Source organism: Artibeus jamaicensis, unplaced genomic scaffold, assembly GCF_021234435.1.
Source record: "Artibeus jamaicensis isolate MK-2021 breed Jamaican fruit bat unplaced genomic scaffold, CSHL_Jam_final scaffold_3307, whole genome shotgun sequence".
NCBI classification, from domain to species: Eukaryota; Metazoa; Chordata; class Mammalia; order Chiroptera; family Phyllostomidae; genus Artibeus; species Artibeus jamaicensis.
The window spans coordinates 5,174,432-5,189,074 of NW_026522040.1; the positions used below are offsets into that span (position 1 = coordinate 5,174,432).

Here is a 14,643-nt window from a genome sequence, read left to right on the forward strand (position 1 = left end):
CCGGACTGGCTCTGGAGGCCGCGCGTCCCCTCACCAGGCCCCGCCTGGGCCTCTCGGCTTGGCGCCCTCTTCTGCCCGCCTGGCGCAGCCGAGTTTACACCGAAGAGTAGGGCAGCACCAGCTTAAGGCCCGGCACTTACTCAGGAAGGTAGGTGGAGGAGAAGGAGCTCCACTTGTGTAGCGCATAGGGTAGAAGCCGGCACTCGGGCGCCGCAGCAACAGCCCCGCCAGCCGCCATCTTGTCAGCACCGTAGCGGCCGCCACCGACCGCCGGCCGCACCAGAAGGAGGGGAGGGGCGTGGCTTGACCTTAAAGGGGCCGCGGCGCACCTCAGCCGTCTGCAAGCCCGATTTCGCAACGCGGTTACCGCTGCCTGGAGGGTATAGACGCGCGCGGGGCTGGGATTCTCTTCGACTTTCCGACGCCGAACCCTCTACAATGACTTACTGAAACGGGGACTGGAGTGTGAGCACCTGAGGGGCTCCCCTGTGGGGCTTGGAGCGAGTGGCGCAAAGGACTTGTCTTACAATCTGAGGTAAGGGAAAAGCCAAGAATATAATGATAAGAAATAAATGGTAACTATGGGCAAGGAAGGGAAGGAACACGAGAAGACAAACTTGGAGAAGGGACTCCTTTGCGACTTCGGCAACCACTGCCCGCTCCGAGTTATAAATCTGTCAGGACACAGCACTGAAGGGAACTGGAGCGGAATAGCTAATGTCCTTTCCCTCTGGAGTTGTCGTGGTTTTAAATGTCCTGTCCCCGTGTTCCCGAGTCACAGCGGGACAGGAAAAGGAAATGCTCGCGTGCCTTCTCACCGCGTTCTGTGTCCTACGTCGTAAACATTTGTTGTGAGCCCTTTCATATGAATCTTGTGGAATTGGCTTCCCCAGTCCCGACATTCACCACCGCCGCCACCACAGAAAAATTCCTTAAGGAGTTGGGGTAACTGCGACATCCGTTTTCCAGTTGGTCAATCTGCCCACTGTTAATTCTGCCAAACATGTAGTCCAAAAGTTCAGAAAGAGCGAGAGACAAAGACCACGGAGGGAATAACGATCCTTGTGCTCTGAATGCCACATGGGCATCATACCAGCTTCTTATCAAAAAAGGAACTCTTGCTCTAAATATCTGACAGCTTTGATAGTGCTCCCATCCGGTACCTGTTTGCACGTTTATCCCTTGGCTTAGCCATTGCAGTCACCGAAGTACTTGTCCCTCACTGTCTAAGAGATTCTATCTCTGAAAGCCTGGACAGTATCTTCATCTCCACCCCAGAAATAAAACACTCATGCAGAGTTTCTCAGTGAATGACCAAGGGAGTAAAAACACCTCAAGAATTGTATTCTCTTCCCATCGTAATCATTAACTGTCCTCAAACTTCCTTAAATCTTTTTCTGACTTGTTATTCCATACGGGTAGACTTAGTAGTGGCCTCCACCAGCATATTAGGTCAGGGATGCTAAATATGTGCAGAAAGGCCACAGTGTGTCAACCTTCTAAATCACACGTGCCTCTAGTGTCACAGCATGTTGGAGCAGCATGTGATCCTTGAGGGAACGCTATAACCTCAGTGACTCCAGCTGGGAGTCCAGAGACCGTGGGAGAGGCCAGGGGTTCCTCCCAAAGATGAGAGGTTATCTTTGGGGAAAAGAGACACTTTTAAGGGGAGAAGACTAATGACTCAGTGCAATTAGTCTGGGGCTCCACATTTGCTAATTACACCTCTTACCCTATTGTCAGAGTCCTTGATTTTTTTTCAGACATAGAGTTATGGTGTATGAGTGATCTTAAAAACAAAAACATATAACTCACTTCTTCCTAGATGACTTTCTATGACTTTCAGCGCCTTTCATAGTCAGCCTTGAGCACCTCTCCAGCCTTCTCTGTCTCTCTCCCTCTCTCCTCCTCCTTTCTCCTTCGCACTCTTTACTCCAGCCTCGCTAAACTAACACGAGGAATTGGCTCCCACAACCGATGTTCTCCCTGGCCAGGGCTTAGTATAAGCCAAGCCAGGAATACTCTCTCCCATTCTTCACCAGGCTTACTCCTGCTCATTTTTCAGATGATTTCGTTCTGGAAAATAATTTCTCATCACTTATTTTGGGGTTAGATGCCATTTTCTACATTTCCCTTGGAACCCTGAGTTTCCCTCCTTATATTAGCTAACATTTCAATATACTTTAATTTCCTCTTTATTTCTCATTCTCTCTCAATAAACTCTAACTCTCAGAAAGTTAAAAGTGATGCCTCTCTTGTTCACAGGTATATCCTCAGTCCTGTTAGAGTGTCTAGCACACGGTAGTTGTTCGATAAATATTTCTTGAAGAACGAGTGGGTTGTATTAAAAGAACTTGGGCTACAAAGCAATAAGAATGCCAGAGCTTCTCAGACTGCAAACGTATACCCCTGGGGTATGACTGCCACAGAGAATGTAAAGACTCAGGATAGCATGGCTTTCCTAGAGCACAGATTTTGCAAATGGTAAAATAATTTAAAGTCCTCACATAGTAACGTAAATATAGATTGATGTGAGGCTGAACCTAAAATTTGTCTAAATGTTAAGATAAAATAGAAAACTAAAGAAACTTTAAAATTTGCAGGAGTCTGCTAGTAGTTCATATCTCCTAGAGGTATCTCCTCTGCCTTTGGGGCATTATCTTAGTGGATGATGTTTATTGTAAGGAATATGGGGAAGTCCCAGAAACTGTCCGTAGCCACTTAGTCCCTCTAGTTCCCCCACACTTCAAATATTGGAGCATATTGATGGCTTCATGGAGAACTGGATAATAAACCATCATTTGGGGGGGATCAACAGGCAATCATCTTTACTCAATTTTTAATCCCAGTATGGTTCTCATAGTAAATACTTCCTGCAGAAAGTAACTGTATTTGATTTGTCACCATTCACTATCTTTTCCTGCAAAAAAAATTTTTATTGAGAGGCTATGATGTGCCAGACCCTGTCATAAATGCTAAGGAGACAGGGATAAACAGAAAAGCCAGATGAGGACACAGCTTTCATGAAGCGTACATTCTGGTAGGGCAACCTATAATAAATATAACAAATAAATTAACTGGATAATTTCAGTTTGTGTATTTTAGGTGCTAAAAAGAGACTACCCTGAAGTAATATTTACATTGGATGGTAAAGGAAAGCTTCTCTAAGAAGGTAATATTTGAGCTAATACCTATACCATGAGAAAGCACGAGCCACACATACGCTGGATAGAAAACATTCCAGACAGAGAGAAGAAGCCAGCACAATGTGCCTACAGCAGGGAAGGGGTTGGTGTGTTCAAGGAAAAGAAAGTGTGGCTGCAGCATAGTGATGGAGAGGGAGAGTGTAATCAGAACAAATAGGGCCCTAACAGTCTTGGTAAGAAGTTATGACATGGAAATGTGAAGAGGAGACCTGTGAAAGGATTCAAGACAAAGAACAGCAAAATTTACTTTACATTTTGTAAAGATCATTCTGCAAAAAGAAAGAAAGAAGGAAAGAAGAAGGGGGGAGGGAATGAAAGGAAAGGAAAGAAAAGGAAAGGAGAAAAGAAAGAGAGAAAGAGCCTTGGTCCCTGTTATTCAGTTGGTTGGAGCATTGTCCCATAACCAAAAGGTTACAGGTTTGATTCCCAGTCAGGGCACATACCTAGGTTGCAGGTTCAATGCCTAGTCTGGACATGTACAGGGAGGCAACCAATCACTGCTTCTCTCTCTCTATTTCTCCTTCCCTAAAAGCAATGAAACAAAAAATGTCCTCAGGTGAGGATTTTTAAAAAATGAGCTGGAGAGAGGCAAGATGGATTGAGGTAAAGGAGAATTGACAGGAGGTTATTATAGTAACCAGGCCAGAAATGATGGTGGTTTGGACTAGCAGAGAAGATAGAAGTGGTTGACATATTTTGGAAGTAAAGCCCACTAGACTTGCTGATGAGGGAGGGAGGGCAGGAAAAAAAGATTCCAGGATAACTCCTGGGTTTGGGGATTGCGCCACTATGTAGATGCTTTCATGGAGAGGGAAAGATTTAGGGTTGGAACAGTTTTGAAGGAGACGGAATCAAAAATTCTGACTTCAGCGTACTGTGTAGGGGATACCTAATAGATATCCAAATGGAATTGCCAAGCATCCAATGTGGGGACCTATATTGGTCAGAATCTTATTATCAAGCTACCTCATAGGCATGTGGCCTTTGTCATATCTACCCAATCAGTGTTTTTTGTTTTTCTTTCGGCTTTGTCACTGATTCCTGGGTCAGAGAATTTTTCTCTGAGAGGCTGAGTCTCCATTGCTCCCAGTATAGCAGCTCTAGATAGAAGAAACCATCTGTGTCAGCCTTCTGCAGACAGAGATGGAGGAGTACAAGAAGAGTCGAGGGAAAGAAACCTAGAATATACTTTGAGAATCCCAGTTTCAGTTCCCAGTTCTGCTACTTTTCTAGCAACAGGACCTTGGGAAAGTCACTTAACTTCTCTGAGTCTCATTTTCACCTCTATAAAGTGAATTAATAAACTCTGTCTTTTCTGTTTCACAACGTGATTTTGAAGATCAAGTGAAGGAAAAGTGCTTGTCTGCTGTAAGTTCTCATTTAATTCTCACAGATAGATAAGTATTATTATTACCTCTTTTGCAAATGAGAAAAATAATACTCAGAAAGGTCAAATAATTCTTGTCTTCACTTTTACCACCCTCCCCACCACCATCCTCATAGGTGTGGACAGGAAGAGAGTGACACAGGGGCATTCGTTCCCCTGACTTGCTTCCTGCAAAGTCACTTCAGTCTGGGCTGACTGGCCCTTACAACCAAAGGTAAACAAGTCCTCCACCCAAGTGGACTCTTCACAGCTGTCCCTGGTTCTGGGTTCCAGTAACCACCCACTTTTTGCTTCCTGTGGTTTCCCAGTATATTCTCACTTTTTTTAAAAAAAGGTTTTATTTATTTACTTTTAGAGAGAGGGGAAGGGAAGGAGAAAGAGAGGCAGAGAAACATCAGTGTGTGGGAGATCCATCGATCGGTTGCCTTTCACATGCCCCCAAATGGGGACCTGGCCTACAACTCAGGCATGAGCCCTGACCGGGAATCCAACCTGTGACCTTTCAGTTCTAAGGCCAGTGCTCAATTTACTAACTCACACCAGCCAGGACTGTTCTCTCATTTTTATATATAGTATCCTTATTAAACCTCTCAAACTGCCCAGTTTCTGAATGCCCTCTGTTTTTAGGTAGGACCATAACTGATAACAATAACTTATCCAAAGAAATACAGTTAATCAGTGACAGAACCAGAATCTCTGGTTCAAAAGCATGTCCTGTTTGATTGCATCCCATTCTTCTCAAGTGGCAAGAGACTTAGTAAACTATAAGGCCCTATGCAAATACAAGATATTGTCAAGTAATGAAGACCACCAGAGTTTAAAAGCAAAACAAATGCAACTGATTTTGTTTCCAGGCAAAGGAATAGATCAATTGGCTGAAGGGGAAAGAAGGTGTTTTTAATTGTTAGTAATGGGTTTCGTAATCATTACAGTAATTAAAGATTAAGACAAATACTCTAAATAGGCTGGAATAAATCTATAGCTCTGTGCATGACTGGTTAAAACAAACCCCATATTTCATAGGTCTGGAAACAGAAAGTCCAGATAAGTTCTATAAGGGTCTTGCTTTAGCTTATTAGGGTCAATCAAAGGTCATGGTTTCTCTAACAGCTACAGCTGGTTTGGAGAGTTAAAGCATAGCACAGTATTCTGTACTTTATCTCCTAGGCAAGCTGTGCTACACACGGAAGAATTTCCCTTTACAATATTATGATGCAACAGATGAAGAAACTCATACCCAAATATGTTAGATGTTATGCCTAAGTTTACTTATACCACTGGGCTATTTATATATCTGAATCTAGAACTCAAACGCCTAATTCTGAGTCACTTATTCCATAATGTAATTAATGGGAAATTTTCAGGTCTACACTTACATTATTATTCTTTATATCCTCTATTATTAGCATTTGGTAGATTCTCAAGAAATATTTCCTGAATTGAATCTTAGTCTCTCCTGAATTCCTTCTCACTTGTTGTCTTAGTCAGGTGAGGCTGTAATAACAAAAATACAATAGACTGGATGTTTTAAACAACAAATATTTTTCACAGTTCTGGAGGCTGGGGAGTCCAACATCAAGGTACCAGCATATTCAGTATCTGGAGAAAGTCTTCTTTCTGGTTTACAACCACTCTCTTGCTTCCACCCCTGGCCCCCCAAAATACATAATCTCACATCCAAAATACATCCATTCCATCCAACAACCCCAGAAGTATTAACTATTCCAGCTTCAACTCTAAAGTCTATAAAGTCTAACGTCTCATCTAACTATCTTCTAAATCAGATATGGGTGAAATGCAACCTGAGGCAAAATTCCTTTCCAGCTATGAGCCTGTGAGGCCAAACATAGTAAGATACATTCCCATTCCTACAGGGAGAGATAGGGAGGGAGGGAGTGAACAGCTTTTAGTCTTAAGCATGTCGAAAATTTAGCAAGGCAAATTTCCTGAGATCTCAAGGCTGGAGAATTATCCCTTTTCTCTTGCTGCTTTGCCTTCTGGACCCCTTCTTCCCCCACTTTCTGAAAACCTCCACCCCACCCTTGTCCCCATAACTCTGCCAGGCCAGAGACATATTCCCAGGGCTCTACATGGTAGTGGTCACACTTGTACAGTTCCGGGCAGCCAAGGCTTTGAATGGGAGCTGTCTGGCCTGCTGGGGTAGGTGACTAGGTCTGTGGATTCACGTCCACACTAATCTCCTTATCAAATGGTCAGTTAGCCACAGCCTTGCTATTCTTCTCCAAACATTGCTTTCTCATTTCACTGTAATATGGACACGCTGGGAAATTTCCATTTCTTTAAGTTCCAGTTCCTTTTTCTTAACAGTTCCAATTCATTTATCTCTCTCTTTCTTTTTTTTTTTTTTTGCATTTTACTAGGAGCAGTCAGGAAGAACCAAGCCACTTCTTCAACACTTTGCTTAGAAATCTCCTCAGCTAGATGTCCAGTTCCATCACTTATAAGTTCTGCCTTCCACAAAACACTAGAACAAAAATGCAGTTCAGCCAAGTTTTTTGCCACTTTATAACAAGAGTCCCCTTTCCTCCAGTTTCCAACACTGTGTTCCACACTTCTGTGTGAGACAAGAATGGTCTTTACTGTCCATATCTCTATCAACATTCTATACATGATTATTTACGTATTCTCTAAGATAGAATCTTTCTCCCCAGCTCTCCTCTTCTCTTCCTAAGCCCTCACCAGAATCTCCTTCACAGCAATAGACTTTGTCTAGCATGCCCCCCAGTGTAAGGCCTCTACTGTCATCACTACGCTTCACCCTCATGACCTCATCTACATCTAATTTCTTCCCAAGGCCCCGATTCCAAATAACACCACACTGGGGATTTGGGGCTTCGACATATGAAATGTGGGGGAACACAAGCATTCAGCCCATAAGCACTAATTTATGATTATATGTTTTAAAAATAAAAGGAATTTGCTTAGGGATCATATATAGATCAGGAAACTAAAAAGAATTAAAGGCAAGGGGGCTGTCCACGTATTTTTCAGTCAGTAAATGAAGAAAATCACCACGGGATTAGAAAAGGGAACTTGTCCCAGTATAATTCCCATTGGACATTTCTTGCATGCCAGGAATTTACACGCATCATCTCAGTTAATCCTCACAAGAGCCCTGCAAGCAAATCAGAGTCTCGGAGGTTGAAATTCACGAAACTCCTATGTGCCCTCTTCATTAGACAATTCTCAAATGTATGCAGTCCTAACACCACCTTGGGATTCAGGATTCAGAAGGCCAAGAGAGAGAACTTGGATTCCTAATGCTAACTGTTCTGCCGCAATCTTCTATTCTCTCGTGGTTTCTGTATTAACTCATTTCAATTTTGTTATTGTTTGAAATCATTTCTTTGAGCACGACACTGCCGAAAGGAGCAGATAAAATGCAAATGCCAGTCTTTTTTAGGACAAAGGAAAGTCAGTCCCTGGGGCCTTGGCCCAAGGCATAGGTGTTCATGGAGACGAAGCTTGGGTCTGCCTTCTCCCAGGAGGTGGCAGCAGCAGCAGCCTCAGCCTGCTGGAGAAATCTGACAATTCATCCTTTTGCCTGTTGACATCCAAACCTAGAAATTCCTGGTTTCAGCGACCACTTTATCCCTCCTTTGGTTTGTTGAGCTTGGTTGGAGCCAGGGCACAGGAACTGGCAAGGATTCCTCTTCTAAGTGCCTAGTTTTTAATAAGCACTTCGGTCTGAGCTGTGACCTTGAAGCATGTTCGAAGGAGGACCAGAAGTCTTTGGCCAGGGAGGAGAGCTTCAAAAAGAAACAGTAACTTAAACACTTCCATCTGCACAGGCATAAATCCAGAGGACCCCAGCTCACTGTTTGGTGCCACACCAAGAATACAAATTCTAGACCCAGCCTCCCAGCTACCAGTCAGCTGACCTTGTCATCAAATCTGTCAGAGCTGCTATTTCCTCAACCACCTAGTGTGGACCAGGTGATCTTTAAGTACCTGCTAATTCTTAAATTATGAATTACTGCACTTTTATTTTCCAGATTAAGTAAGGTTGGGCATTGACCCTTCCAGAATTTAAAATTCCCAGACACAACAAAGCACTACTCCGGTTCCAAGCTGATCCCAGGTGAGCACATATCCTGGTTTGGTGAGCGCTGCCAGCTGCCTGGGAGGTGGGCAGGAATCCCAGGAAATGTCTGAACACCACACAGCTATGGATGAACCGTCAACTGCTGGGAGTTGCTTTGCAAATTACCACATCTAAATGAAACTGACAAAATAATATTCCAAAAAGCAATTAACACTGATTCCTAATGTATTTGGAACTAAAAGGTCTTCTGGGAAGAGTGTGAAATTGGCTCAGAGAAAATGATCCTGGCCTTCTGGGTAGAGAAATGTTTGAGGTTAAGGGGATTCTTAAATCAGGATATGTCAGTACTTTTGTCCTATCACCCACCTGATCTTTTGTGAAGGAGGAGACAGAACTGCTCCTCTCATTCCCTCCCCTCGCCACCCACCCCAACTTCATCTTAGTTGCTCTCATCTTTATTGCCTAGACTACTTAAACTTTTATTCATTCATTCAATAATCACTTAATTGGGCACCTAGTATGTGCAAGGTGCTGGGAATACACCTTGCTACTAAGGAGCTTACAATCAAGTACATACTCAGATATTAAATGGGCTAACATAAAGAATTTGAAAGGATTAGCATATAAAATACAAAGTAATAACAGTGGTCCATTGTAGTGGTAGCAGTACCATTTTCTTCCTAAGCCACAGGCCAAATAGATTCCTTTAATTAAAGCTACCCCCAGAAAATAATAGAATCATCTAGAGATAATCTTATTCTATAGGTATTGGCCCCTGTGGGTCTATCCAGGCAACTCTCTCTTCCCATTTCACATGAAAGTCATCATATTAGAATCCCATCCTGAGTTAGGAAGCATTGGCTTTGGAAGGCCTCTGTAAATGGAAATATGTATCTATTACCTGGCCTGAAAGGACCTGGGTGAGTGGGGACAGCTTCCTTTTCTACCTTTACCTCCTGAGAATATTAGCACAGGTTATGGGCTAGTTAAACAAGTTTCAGTGTTACTGACACAGAGGGAATTGGGGAATGACAGAAACAGGAGAGCATGGCAACACAAATTCTAGGTTGGCTCCACACTAGAAAAGAGACCATATACAACTTGGAGAGCAGATCAGAGAATAAAGGGGCACGTGAGACGAGGGATAGAGCTGAGCTATACAGTACAACAAAGAAAAGAAGGAAACCATTCCCCTGGTCCCCCCACACACATCTCAGATGAGCCTGAGGAGGTCAACTGAAGTTTATCTTCAAAGAGACACCATATGCCCTCAGAATGTTGGAATCAGATCAAATTACTCCTCAAATGCAAACTTTTATAGACCTTTCTTATCATGTTGATAATTTTGATTTGCCTCCTGTATATTTCCAAGTGAGCTCAAAATGACCTACTCCCCCAACCTCTACAACCGATTTTCAACAATGCCAGTTACCAAATATGTAGCACAAAGGTTGAGAACCTCTGGCCTTTGACTTAATTTTAACCAATTTATTGTTTGGGTCACTGCTCTTATAGCCCAGAAAAAAAAAGCAGCATCATAATGGGATTCTGGTGAGCACATGTGAGGGAAGCCTCTAATCAGTGGCTCTCACTCTTGGCCACATATTGGAATCACATGGGAAACTTTAAAAAATCCCCATATCGCATCCTAAACCAGTTACGTATTGGGGGTGGGGCCTACACATTGATACAAATTCCTCAGAAGATTTCAATGTGCAGCCAAGGTTGAGAACTTTTCCCACCTATGTCTTAGCATAGTGGCAGGCAGGAAGCCTGGTAAGGACAGGCAGGAAGTCTGTCAGCTGGTAACTGACACCTGAGCTTGCTTTGGAGTTTCTCCTGAGAAGTTGCTTCGAGAAACCTGATACTGCCATGGCAGCTAGCTTGCACATCTACTTTGCAAGGTTTCCATTTCAACTTTCCCACCTTATTCACTAAATCTACATTTAATATGACTCAAGTACTTAAACAGCTGTGAACAGCAGTAGTTCATCAGCATGTCAAAGATAAACTGGTACCAAGTGATGGTATAAATCGCCACACTTTAGAACTTCCACACTTATTTTTAAAACAAATATAAATGTATTTTAACCCCCCCCCATTGCTGAGTCTTTTTCCTCTCCTCCTTCTTTACCCATTTTCCTCTTCCCCTTCCTCTCTCTGTTTGTCTCCTTCACCTGCTGCTCTCCCACCCTGTTACTGTCCAATTACTGTTACTGCTTGTTTGTCTTTTATTACCCTGCATCACCTGGTGCCTTCAGCATCTGAATCTATTTTTTTCTCTCTATTCTCACCCTGCTTACCTACAACATACACTGTCTCCATTTCATCGTCTTTTGCACTTCAGCTCCTTAATTGACTGTAGAACAAAACCACTGTCAGATATTTATAATATTAAATAAGATATTTTGTTGTTAATTTTAAAAGCAGATGAGTTCTGAAAGGGCTGTATTTCTCTCTCCCAGGAGAAAAAAACTTGCTCATAGTTAGCACTCTTTAAATATTAACAATTATTTTCCTTACAACTTCCTGTATTGGCTGTAGCTTACTTTTTCATGTAGTTCAGTGACCCTCAATAGAAAATGATTCTGTTCTTCAATAATCCCAACAACAGGCAGCTGATATCAATGTAAAAAGAGAAACAAGCTAAAAACAGTCGCTGAATATATGCACCCTGAATTGCATATTCAGTTGCAGAGTCATCATCATTATTATTGTAATTGCAGAGGGGAGGCTTTTAAATAATTGTTCAGAGTGTCTTCTTGAGGAAATAACTAAATCAGGGCCATCTGTCAGAATCCAACCTATAATAATAATCTTGTATATGCACCTTCAGTATTCACAGCAACTCTAACAAGAACAAATTTATGCATTCATCCAATGTCCTTAAGCAACCTAAAAAATAACAAACAAATCTTGATCAGAGCCCATGTCTCACTTGGTAGGTGACCTATGTTTTTAAGCAATATCCCAGGACAATGTTACAATCATAAACCACCAAACAAAAATTGTACCATCAATTCAATGATAAAAGTGGGTCAGGTGACCCAGCATCCACCTGCTATGTTATGGCAACACATCAAGGTACAAGTAGAGTGGAAACCAGGTAGATAGGTTGGCAGAAAAACTGAAACATTTAGGAGAATTAGCCACAGAGATAGACAAGTTTTATTGACTTGAAATTTGTAAACAATCAGGAACTGTGCGAAAGAGGAAAGGCCTTGTTTTTAGTTTACTTGTGAAAGCCAAAAGCATTTGAGATTTTCTCTTCCCAAGATACAGCTGTGAAATGACTAATAGATATTAAGTGGGCCTGCACCAGGAACTGAATGTGCCACTTCACTGGGAACAGAAATTGTTCCCATGATAGAGGCTGTCCTCTCAGATTAGTACCTTGGGTGTTTTAAAAAGAATCAGCCAGACACAAATATGGTACATTTATAAAAAGGAATCATCCAAGCACCTTTGCAAATTTTCTTTATATTTCATTGCTTCTGAATCATGTTTATTATATCTTAATTTCCATGTTCTTGAAGAAACTCAGGAGAGAGGGAGAAGGAGAAAGAAAATTTCCTATCTCATTGCTTTTTCATTGCTGGGCTTTCCAGTAGGAGTCTTGCTGAAGGCTTGCTTGTCCTGAGTATAATTTAAGAAGGTTGAATGACTTGAGACTGCTTTAAGAAAGTTGGGACTCAGTCTTCCCAGGTTCTAAAAATCATACACCTAGTTGCAGTGGCTCACTGTTATTTGCATATTAGCATCCTCAGCTAGAATCAATTTACCTGCATACAGCCTCGTCCTATTTCAGTAATTAAAATATTTTCTGCAAAAGTATCAGAAGGGACACTGACTGATATTTTGAAAATTGTTTCAGGGCACAATCTATATACAGCAGGTCCTTGAATAATGTTGTTTTGTTCAGAGGTGTTTCATTATAACATTGATGAGACACGCCTTAGGAACTTTTATTTATATCAATTAGCCTATGGTAAAATTGGTTTTGTTATATATCATTTTGCTTAAAATCGCAGAAACTATTGAAAGTAAGACACCAACATAAAAATAAATTCAAACATCAAAAAAGTTTAAAATGGAAAGAACAGTCTCCTTCCCATTCTTATCTGAAGGTAACTATTTCTTGTGTATTCTTTCCACATAGCATATACAATATACACACCATTTTTACACGAGGCAGATCATATAATATACAGTGCCCTATTTTGAGATAATAGAAAATATATGTATTGGTCTCTTCCCCCAGTTGGAACAGAGCTAAAACCCCTGTAAATTCCTAAGTGATAAGAGCACTAGGAGCATTTTTCTTTTGTTCTAATATTTGGTCTCCACCTCCTGAAACAGAATTTCTAAATCCCTTTGAACTTCCTGGGTGAGAGGAGTGTCTTTTGTTCCAGTGAGGTGGGCTTCTGACATGCTCCTGAGTAGGGGCTGGTCCCCAGAAAGACCAAGTTATGATTAGAAACTTGGAATTTCCAGCCCCATCCCCCATTCTCCAGAGGGGCCTAGAAATGGAGTTAATAGCTATGTGATGAAAGTTTTCTAAAAATTCCCAATAGTGTGGAGTTCAGAGAGCTTTCCAGGTTGGTGAACACATCCACTTAACTGGATGGCGATGCAGCCCAGCTTCACAGTAACAGAGAAGCTCCTGTACCGAGGACTCTCCTACACCTCGCCCAATCTAGCTTTTCCTCTGGTTGTTCATCTGTATCCTTTAAATGATCATTTATTACATAAGAAGCTGCTGGTAAATATATCAAAGTGTTTTCATGAGTTCTGTGAGCTGTTTCAGCAAATAATTGAATCCAGGAGGGAGGAGGTGACACAAACCTTCAATTAGTAGCCAAGTCAGAATTTGTGGTAACCACTGGCACCTGAAGTGGGGAGGTCTTGTGGGACTGAGCCCTTAATATGTAGGATCTAACACTGTCTCCAGGTAGATAGTGTCAAAATTTAATTAAACTGTAGGACAACCAGATGGGTCACAGAAAATTGCTTGATGTCAGAATTGTTGTAAGTATGGTGGTAACGTAAGAGTAAAGGAGAAACTTGGAAGAGTAAGTTTTTCCTAAACACCAATACCCTGCTTTATTCATTTAATAATATATCAGAAATATTTCCATTTCAGCACACACAGATCTTACAAGATCTTTTAATCATTGTTTAGCCATAATTTATCTAACTGTTGCCTCACTGATGAACATTTCAATCATATTCATTTATTGTTATTACAAATAAGGTTCCCATAGATATTCTTACACATAGGTCATTGGGAACTTGTATGACTCTATCTATAGAATAAATTCCTTTCAGTGAAATTGCCAGGTCAAAATATGTGTGCATTTAAGGTTCGATGTTTCAAAATTGTAACTCCTAAATGGCTCCAATCCACCTTTCCATCAACAATATGTTTACTATATTTTGCCATGTATAACATGCATCCACATTTTGTGTGCATTATCATGGGATTTTATACCCAATATTATATCCATGGCATGTAAACATCATACCCATGTGTAATGTGCATTCTTACTTTTCCCTAAAAAATTTGGGCAAAAATGTGTGCATTATACATGGCAAAATATAAGTATTTATGCGCCTGCCAACACTGAGTTTTATAAACTTTCAACTTTTTACCATTTTGACAGGTGAAAATGGTATCACATTATTGTGATTTGTACTGTTCTAACCACTAATGAAGTTAAGTGGTTTTCAAGTAGTTTTTGCCACTCTTTTCTTTATGAAATATTTGTTCATATTCTTTGCCCATTTTTTCCTTTTCATTTTTTCCTCATAAGACTAAGATTTCTTAAATTTTTAAAATTTTTATTGATTTTTTAAGAGAGAAACATCGATTTGTTGTTCTACTTATTTATGCATTCATTGGTTTATTCTTGTATGTGCCCTGACTGGGGATCAAACTCACAACCTTGGCATATTCGGATGATGCTCTAACCAACTGACCTACC

At 41.3% G+C, this 14,643-nt stretch overlaps 1 protein-coding gene across 5 annotated transcripts in view; it reads right to left on the reverse strand.

The window, feature by feature from the left end:
* The window catches only part of MKLN1 (muskelin 1), a 332,925-nt gene that overhangs the window by 163,615 nt on the left and 154,667 nt on the right, over nt 1–14,643 (reverse strand). Inside the window, exon 1 of one of the 5 annotated variants that reach the window (XM_037165832.2) lies at nt 141–276. The exons of the other annotated variants lie outside the window; for them this stretch is intronic. Within the exon in view, the coding sequence (XP_037021727.2) occupies nt 141–238 (98 nt within the window). The 5' untranslated portion in view covers nt 239–276. Of the gene's footprint in view, nt 1–140; nt 277–14,643 lie in introns of those variants that run through there. 5 annotated transcript variants of the gene reach the window in all.